The following is a 9,648-nucleotide window of genomic DNA, read 5'->3' on the forward strand; positions in this document are numbered from 1 at the left end:
TATGAGGGAGCTCCCAACCAACCCACCCCCTCCCATCTCTCTGCCCTGACATTCCCCTGCACTGGGGCATCGAGGCTTGGCAGGACCAAGAGTTTCTCCTCCCACTGACTCTCCACAAGGCCATCCTCTGCTACATGTGCAGCTAGAGCCATTGGTCCATTTAGGTGTATTGTTTGGATAGTGACTTAGTCCCTGGGAGCTCTGGTTAGATGGTATTATTCTACTTATGAGGCTTGTAAACCCCTTCAGCTCCTTCATTCCTTTCTCTAACTACAAAAATTGTAGACCCCTTTTCAATTCAATAGTTGGCTGTGAGAATCCACCTCTGTGCTTGTCATGATCTGGCAGAGCCTCTCAGGAGACAACTGTATCAGGTTCCTGTCAACATGAACTTCTTGGCATCAGCAATATTGTCTGGGTTTAGTGGCTGTATATGGGCTGGATCTCCAGGTGGAGCAGTCTCCAGATAACCTTTTCTTCAGTCTTTGCTTCAAACTTTGTCTCCATATTTCCTCCAGTGGATATTTTGCTCCCCCTTCCAAGAAGGATGGAAGCATCTGCACTTTGGTCTTCCTTCTGCTATAGCTTCATGTGGTCTGTGGATTGTATCTTGGGTAATCCAAGCTTTTGAGCTAATATCCACTTACCAGTGAGTGCATACCATATGTGCTTTGTGGGGGGATTTGGTTACCTCACACAGGAGAAAATTTCTAGTTCCATCCTTTTGCCTAAGACTTTCATGAAGGCATTTAGTAGCTGAGTACTACACCATTGTGTAAATGTACCACATTTTCTGTACCCCTTCTTCTGTTGAAGGACATCTGGGTTCTTTTCAGCTTCTGGTTATTATAAATAAGGCTGCTATGAACATAGTGGAGCATGTATCCTTGTTATATGTTGGAGCAACTTTGGGTATCTGCCCAGGAGTGGTAGTGCTGGGTACTCAGGTAGTATTATGTCAAGTTTTCTGAGGTACCTCTAGACTGATTTACACAGTACTTGTACCAGTTTGCAATCCCACCAACAATGGAGGAGTGTTCCTTTCTCTCCACATCTTTGCCAGCATCTTCTATCACCTGAGTTTTTGATCTTAGCCATTCTGACTGGTGTGAGGTAAAATCTCAGCGTTGTTTTTATTTGCATTTCTCTGATGACTAAGGATGTTGAACATTTCATTAGGTGCTTCTCATCCATTCGATATTCTTTTTTAGCTCTGTTTCCCTTTTTTAATAGGGTCAGATTCTCTGGAGTCTAACTTCTAGAGTTCTTTGTATATATTGGATACTAACCTTCTATCAGAAGAAGGATTGGCAAAGATCTTTTTCCAATCTGTTGGTTGGCGTTTTGTCCTTTTGACAGAGTCTTTCGCCTTATAGAAGCTTTGCAATTTCATGATTCCCATTTGTCAATTCTTGATCTTAGAGCATAAGCCACTGGTGTTCTGTTTAGGAAACTTTTCTCTGTGCCTATGTGTGCTATGTGGATCGATTTGCATTCTTTGACACTGACTGCCAGTTGGACCAGCACCATTTGTTGAAGATGCTGTCCATTTTTTATTGAATATTTTTAGTTCCTTTGTCAAAGATCAAGTATACATAGGTGTGTGAGTTCATTTCCGGATCTTCAATTCTATTCTGTTGATCTACCTTCCTCTCTCTGTACCAATATCATACAGATTTTATCATGATTGATCTGTAATACAGTTGAGGTCAGAGATGGTAATTCCTCCAGAAGTTCTTGTATTGTTGAAAATAGTTTCCCCTATCCTGGGTCTTTTGTTATTCCAAAGGTATTTTCAAATTGCTCTTTCTAACTCTGTGAAGTTGGAATTTTGTTGGGGATTGCATTGAATCTGTAGACTGCTTTTGACAAGATGGCCATTTTTAATATATAAATCCTGCCAATCCATCAGCATAGGAAATCTTTCTACCTTCTGAGGTGTTCTTCAATGTCTTACTTCAGAGACTTGAAGTTCTTGTCATAAAGATCTGGCAGAGCCTCTGAGGAGACAGTTATATCAGGTTCCTGTTGGCATGCACTATTGAAATCAGCAGTATTGTCTGGGTTTGATGGCTGTATATGAATTTTGCATTTTTTTGACTGTAGTGTCAATATTTTCTATGGTATCTTCTGCCCCTGACATTCTCTCTTCAATTTTTTATATTCTGTTAGTGATGACTGCCTCTGACTCCTGATCTCTTTCTTGGGTTTTCTATCTCTAGGATTATCTCCCTTTGTGATTTTTTTTTATTGTTTCTTTTTCCATTTTTAGATCCTGGATTGTTTTCTTCAATCCCTTCACCTGTTTGGTTGATTTTTGTATTTTCTCTTTAAGGGCTTCTACCTGTTTGCCTGTATTGTCCTATATTTCTTCAAGGGAGTTATTTATAGCCTTCTTAAAGTCTTCTACCATCATCATAAGTTGTGATTTAAAATAAGAATCTTGATATTCTGGTGGGTTGGGGTATCCAGAACTTGCTGTGGAGAGGGAACTTGTTTCTGATGATGCCAAATGACCCTGGTTTCTGTCGCCTAGGCTCTTGGACTTGCCTCTCACGATCTGCTTATTTCTGGTGTTAGCTGGTCTCTCTGATTTCTGACAGTGGCTTGACCCTCCTGTAAGCTTGTGTGTCAGCACTACTAGGGGATCAGCAGAGTCTGGGTACAGAGAGTTGTGGCGCAGGGTCAGCACAGGGCACAGACAAAACCCTGAAGGATCCTGTCCTAAACTGCTTCTTTATTCATGTGTCTAAAAGCTCCGGGCCGGTCCCTCAGAGCAGAAGTGATGGTCTTACCTGTTCTCAGGCATTTCGGCACTTCTGGAATCAGGTCTCTCCCAGCGGGGTCTGAGTACAGAAAACTCTGGCACCGGGTCAGCTCTGAGCCTAGTCGAAAACTAAGAATTTTGTCCCAATTGTTTTTTGGTTCCTGTGTCCTGAGGGCTCCAGGCAGTTTCCCTTTGGGCCAGAAATTTGAGCAGAAGTAGTGGTCTCACCTGTGCTCTGGGAGACCAAGTTTCTCTCAGCGGAATCTGGATACAGAGAACTCTGCCTCAGGGTCAGCTCCTTGTGCAAGACCAAATATTTTTATTTTGCAATTTTTTTTAATTATTGTTCAAGTAAAGGTTCATTTGCCCTTGTATATTCATTTCTGGTAAAAGAACAATCCTATCTTGCAATAATACAATACTTTGACTAATTTTTAATCAAATCAAACATTTATTAAATAAAATTGAATACAATAAGAGATTAATAAGTTAGATATGGCTTTTAGAAAATGTTTGCAAGAGTTTATCATTGAAATGAGAAGGAAAATCAGATTTGGTAGCCAAGTTCTGATTAAACTTAGAATTTCTTGAATTATAGGCTTAATTGTATATTGGAGAAATAAAGTCTTGGTAAGTATGAGGTTGTTTCTGTGATAGAGTTAATATTGAAACTATGAAGGAAGAAACTAGCTAACTGGAATAATCAAATTTATTTATCATTTACTAGAAATAATAACTTAATATTCCCCCACATTATTCCCTTAGATGTAGGCAAGAGGGTTTGTGGGGGTAGGGGTGGAGATGTACACGCATAATGTGTGCAATCATGTGGAGGCCAGACGATATCCTCTGTCATTGTCCCTCATGAGTCATCCATCTAGGTATTTCCCTCAGATGCTCCCATTGGTCTAGAGCTCACTGAGTAGCTAAGATGACTGGCCAGGGATACCCTAGGACATTCCCATCTCCAGCTCTTCAACACTTGGGTAGGCATAGATTCTGAAGATCACTTCAGGTCCTTGTACTTAGACACCAAGCATTTTCCTTAATGAGAAGCCTCTTGAATCCCTCAAGGCCCTATATCCATATCAAACAGCTTGTTTATTAGAGGACATATTTTGGCTCTTGGAACTAAACATTCATCACTGAGAACCTGGAACTATTACCATAAATTCCCATTTTTTTCTTTTTTTATATACAACTTTATTTTTTTTAAAAAAAAAGATACATGTTCAGATTATTAAAAGCAAATTATTGTAAATATATATAAATCTATTTTTGTCAGTACTTGATTTTTTTAAAGGTTTGATAGTATGTATTGAAATGTTACTATTTACAAAGATCATAAAGTATATGAAAAACAAAACATAACATGAAAATAGTCAAAGTTTTCTTGGTGTATAAAGATTAAGCATAATGATTTTTAAATACCAAAAATTGCCACATAGTTATCTACTTAGCTCTTGAGTTATTAATGATTTAAGGTCTAGGTGTACCCCACTCTAAGAGAGTGCTATACACTTTTTTTTTCTAAGAAGGTTTCTCTTTTTTGGCATTTTTTTTTTTTTTGAGCATTATATGGTCTGTGAGATGTTTCTTGGGTGTTCAGAGCTTTCTGAGGCTAGTATCCAATTATCATTGACTGCATTATGTCTGCTCATTTGTGACTGGGTTACCTCACTCAGAATGATATTCTCTAGATACATCCATTTTCCTAGGAATTTCATAAAGTCGTAGTTTCTAATAGCTGAGTAGTACTCCATTATATAAATATACCACAGTTTCTGTAGCCATTCATCTACTGAAGGACATCTAGGTTCTTTCCAGATTCTGGCTATTATAATTAAGGCTAATATGAACACGGTGGAGCATGTGTTCTTATTGTATGTTGGAGCATCTTTGGGGTATATACCCAGAAGTGGAATAGCTGGGTCTTCAGGTAGTACTATGTCCAGTTTTCTGAGGAACTGCCAGACTGATTTCCAAAGTGGTTGTACCAGCTTACAACCCCACCAACAGTGGAGGAGTGTTAGCCCTTTCTCCACATCTTCACCAGCCTCAGCTGTCACCTGAATTTTTGATCTTAGCAGTTCTGACTGGTGTGAGGTGGAATCTCAGGGTTGTTTTGATTTGCATTTCCCTGATGACTAGGGATGTTGAGCATTTCCTTAAATGTTTATTAGCCATTCAATATTCCTCAATTGAGAATTCTTTGTTTAGCTCTGTACCCCATTTTTAATAGGATTGTTTGATTCTCTGGTGTCTAACATCTTGAGTTCTTTGTATATATTGGATATTAGACCTCTATCAGATGTGGGATTGGTAAAGATATTTTTCAATCTGTTGGCTGCCATTTTGTTTGATTGACAGTGTCTTTAGCCTTACAGAAACTACAGTCTCATTAAGTCCTATTTATCGATTCTTGATCTTATAGCACAAGCCATTGGTGTTCTGTTCAGGCAATTTTCTCCTGTGCCTCTGTGTCTTAAGGTTTTTCCCACTTTTTCTTCTAATAGTTTCAGTGTACCTGGTTTAATGTGGAGATCTTTGATCCATTTGCACTTGAACTTTGTACAAGGAGATAAGAAAGGGTGTATTTTCATTCTTCTGTATGCTGACTGCCAGTTCTCATTTGTAACAATGGCTCTGAAATCAAGAAAATGTCTTTAGTCACCTTTGCCTACACTCTGCCAAAGCAAAGTTGGTAACAATCAAATATCAAGAAAGCTTGTGAATGGCGTGGCTGTCCTGTCAGATACCAGCCTGTGAAGAGCTGCTGGAGTGGAAGTGGGCATAGCATACAATTAATTAAGGAGCTTTCCTGTCAGCATAAATGCCATGAATTCTCATTTAACAAAGTGTTTCCGATTGGTACATGAACCTCCAGCAGTCACAATGACACAGAAGACTTTACTATAGGAAATTACTTCTGCTCCTCTTAAGTTTGTATTTCTGTGGTCTAGACTTAACAAGATATTTATAGTTCACCTTCTTGCCAAATGCACAAAATGTTTTATTTAATAAAATTATGACTCAATTAAATGTACAAAAATATTGAATTATTCTGATAATAGAACACTTTGCCAAAAAGTAGAAATGTTTAATAACTTTAGTACATGTGACAATACATTTACTTTAATACATATGAAATTTTATATAGATTGTAGTAGAAATGTACACAATTTATTATAATTTTAAAACACAATTAGTTACAGGATTAAAATGACTTTAAATTGAAATAATGGAAGTGTGCAAAGTCAAGTTGAAAATTAAGAAAAACCCTCAGAGAAATAGCATGTTTATATTCTTTAAGAATTAGATTGTCTTTGAGCATGACCAAAATAAATTGAGCATAAGGGACACTACAGTGATTAAATTAAGAAGATCTAACTTGGAGAAGAAAAAAAAATCTGGGAATCCGAGGGGTTGGCCTGAACGGCGATAGGAGGACAGAGCAGAGCTTCTGCTGGAGATCCTGTGTCCCCTCAATCCGGTGGCTCTGTGCAACTATTACAGTGGAGGTGTCGCTTCGTTTCGGGGCCACCTGTTTGCTTAGCTTCAGTTTCCTGCTCCTCATCACTTCTTCAGACGCACACACTGGGCTTGGAAAGGGTTTTGGAGATCATATTCACTGGAGGACTTTAGAAGATGGGAAGAAAGAAGCAGCTGCAAGTGGCTTGCCGCTGATGGTGATCATCCATAAGTCTTGGTGTGGCGCCTGCAAAGCTTTAAAACCCAAATTTGCAGAATCTACAGAAATTTCAAAACTATCCCATAACTTTGTTATGGTAAATCTGGAGGACGAAAAGGAATCCAGGGATAAAGACTTCAGTCCTGACGGGGGTTATATCCCACACATCCTTTTCCTGGATCCCAGCAGCAAGGTGCGTCCTGAAATCATCAATGAGAGTGGAAACCCCAGCTACAAGTATTTGTACGTCCGTGCTGAGCAAGTTGTTCAAGGGATGAAGGAAGCTCAGGAGAGGCTGACGGATGATGCCTTCAAAGAGAAACACCTTCAGGATGAGTTGTGACGTGAATGAATATTCTGGAAGACAAGCAGCAGGGAGAGAAACTGAAGAATCAACTAGAACAGTTAAACCACCAGGAACCATGCTTCTACCTACACCAGAAGGAGCCTCACCGTGGGAGAGGCCTGCTGACAGAAGCCAGTCTGTGGAGCCGGCAGCATGGCGACTGACTGTCATTTGCTCCCTCTCTCCTAAGTATCCATTCCTCCGAATGTAAAGAATGAAACTATTTGATACAAAACTCGAGCCACTTGGAGATTTACTCCATGTCAGCATTTAAGTCTTTACCCATTTCCTCCCACTTCTTCAAGCTGAAGTGAAACAAACCGGAAGTATCTTTTATATAGTGTACAAATTGCAGGAATTCCTTATCAGTTTTTAAAGAAGGCTTGGTAATACTCCTGGACTTCTTCCTGAATCCCTGCGCCCTTCCTTCTTTGCTCTGGCATCTCTGTTAGCACAAATGTGTGTCAAGAACGGCTGTGTGTCAGGGATGGCTGTGCGCTGAGACTCGGCCCCAAATGGAAGCATGCTTTCCCTGTTGCTGTTAGAGAAACCCAAGCCTGCATACCCTACATGAAGTCATTTTGTCAATTCACCAACTGTATTTTTGTACTTGGGTTAAAACAAACACAAAAGATAAAATATGTTTCATTAAGCTTTATTAAAACTTAAAGTGGAAAGAAAAAAAAGAAGATCTAACTTCTTACAAATATAATAAAAATTAAAAGTAAAAGTATTTCATCACATTCAGAATTTGAACAGTTCACATGAAACTCTATGGTTATAGTTAATCTTGATTAATAGTGATAAATTGTATTACTTCCATATACAACAAAATGAGTGATTAAAACAGAAATAAGTTAAATAAACATCAAGTTATAGTAGTCATAAATCCAAAAATATATGAATAATTAGTATTTGTTAAAATTTAACAAATAAAGTTACGTATTTATTATAGATTGTGATGGAGATTTTATATATGAACCTTATAGAAAATAGAAACTACCTAGATATAAGAGACATTATTTCAAACTGTGGTACAAAATTGAATAAGCATGAAAACTTTCTACAAAACATAAAATAAATAATGAAATAAATAATAACACACTCCAAAGTGGGAATAATTATAACTCTCATCCTCTAAAAGGAGAAGAGAAGCCACAAATCATAAAAGTCATTAACATTACTTGATTTACCTAGATCAGGAAGAAAAAAAATATGAGACAGATTGTGTGTACCATGTTGAAGTATGAAGAAACAAAAATAAAGAGATCCAAGTTAATGTCCTAAAGACTGACTTGAATTATAAAGCCAAGGCCATTGAGTGAAGACATGAAACAAAAGTCAATGTTAGGAATTTATCTTATAAAGAATTCTTCCTTGTCTTTATTTTTGTTATTTCTCTGATGCTCTGTGGACAGATGGGTACTCCCTAGGTGGTGAACTTTCAAAGTCAGGTAGCCAGCCATACAGCCTCTACATATTCTGCCCTAAGCAAGAATTGAGTCTGAATGTTGAGCATAAACTTTGGATTATTCTCGACTGCAAAGAGACCATTGGGAGATGCAAGTCTGATGCAGGTTCCACAAGGGGGAAACTGGCAGCTGTAAATACTTTTTTCCCAAAGATCTACTGACACCAGTGGGGCATACCTCTATGCTGCTATTTGTGTTTCTTCTGAAACTCTGAAGACTTGTAATTTAGGGTCCATTACAAGAAACCTACAAGTGTTTAAGAAAATTCAACCTGTACTTGGTGTATTCTGTAATTGTCAAGCCTGGGCATCTTCTTTAATGATGGCTTTATTTCCTTAGAAGAGCGTCTAGAACAGATAACTGACTCATGCTTCATAAATACCATGTGGGCAGTTTTGCCTGAGAATGGAGGTGTTTAACTGGGAAAAGAGTGTACAAATTTATAAAATTAAACTACTGTAGGTAATTCATTCCTCGCATCTCCTTATAACCCACAGACAAATTCTGAGAGAAGGCACCATTGATTTTTGGTTTTTTATGCCATTGACACAGGTTTGTTGGTTACAGTGAGTCTGTCTAAATGTCACTTCAAAATTTGAGGCCTTGAGACAGAATCCCTCGGAGTTTTGTTTTTTAATCTGTGAAGGAGTGAACACTGTTACTGAGGTTAGCAGATTATATCAACATGTCTTACAAAGTCTTGACATGTGGTAGGAAAAAAAGACAAGTGGATACTTCTTTTCATTGTTTCATTTGGGTTTGTGTATAAAGATTTATATTGTGAATATTTCTATGGTGTGAGCATACATGACAGCATATATGGGAGGAGTGTGTACATTCATGTGTGGCTGTGGGTGCAAGAGAAGGTGTCAGTGTCCTTCTCTGCCATCTTGTCAGTTGCTTTAAGGCAAGGTCTTAGCCTGAGATGGGGGAGGGGAAATCCTGGTCAGAATATATTGTATAAAAATAACAATAGGGTCTATAAAAGATTAATGAAAAATGCAGTCTGTCGTTTAGAAATCTAACTGAGTGGCTGGTGAGATGGCTCAGCAGTCAAGATTCCTTAGTTCACAAGCAAGAGAACTTGAGTTCAGATTCCAGCTCCCTCAGAGTTAAGCAGGCATGCTTAATTAAGCCTAACTCAGCTCTCAGACGAGTAGAGACAGAAGGATCACTGGGTCTGGCTGGCTTCCTGTCTAGAAAAAGAAATACGGCCAAGGCTTATCATCATCAGAGAGGCTCCACCTAGCAACTGATGAAAACAAACCCTAGATGGACACAGAAACATTAGGCTGAGCCTGGTGAATGCTGAGGAAAAATTGGAGGAGACAGAGGGGTCAGGGACTCCACAAGAAAACCCACAGAATCATCT

At 38.6% G+C, this 9,648-nt stretch overlaps 1 protein-coding gene across 1 annotated transcript; it reads left to right on the forward strand.

The window, feature by feature from the left end:
- Window positions 1-5,501: 5,501 nt before the first annotated feature.
- LOC308422632 (thioredoxin domain-containing protein 12-like) lies at window positions 5,502-6,821 on the forward strand (the record flags this gene model as incomplete). Its single annotated transcript, XM_080919238.1, has 2 exons — window positions 5,502-5,554; window positions 6,168-6,821. The coding sequence occupies 2 exons, from the start codon at window positions 5,502-5,504 to the stop codon at window positions 6,799-6,801; spliced, it is 687 nt and encodes a 228-aa protein (XP_080775364.1). The 3' UTR covers window positions 6,802-6,821.
- Between the last annotated feature and the right edge of the window lie 2,827 nt (window positions 6,822-9,648).

The sequence above is a fragment of the Micromys minutus genome (assembly GCF_963924665.1).
Source record: "Micromys minutus genome assembly, chromosome: 7".
In the NCBI taxonomy this organism is placed as follows: Eukaryota; Metazoa; Chordata; class Mammalia; order Rodentia; family Muridae; genus Micromys; species Micromys minutus.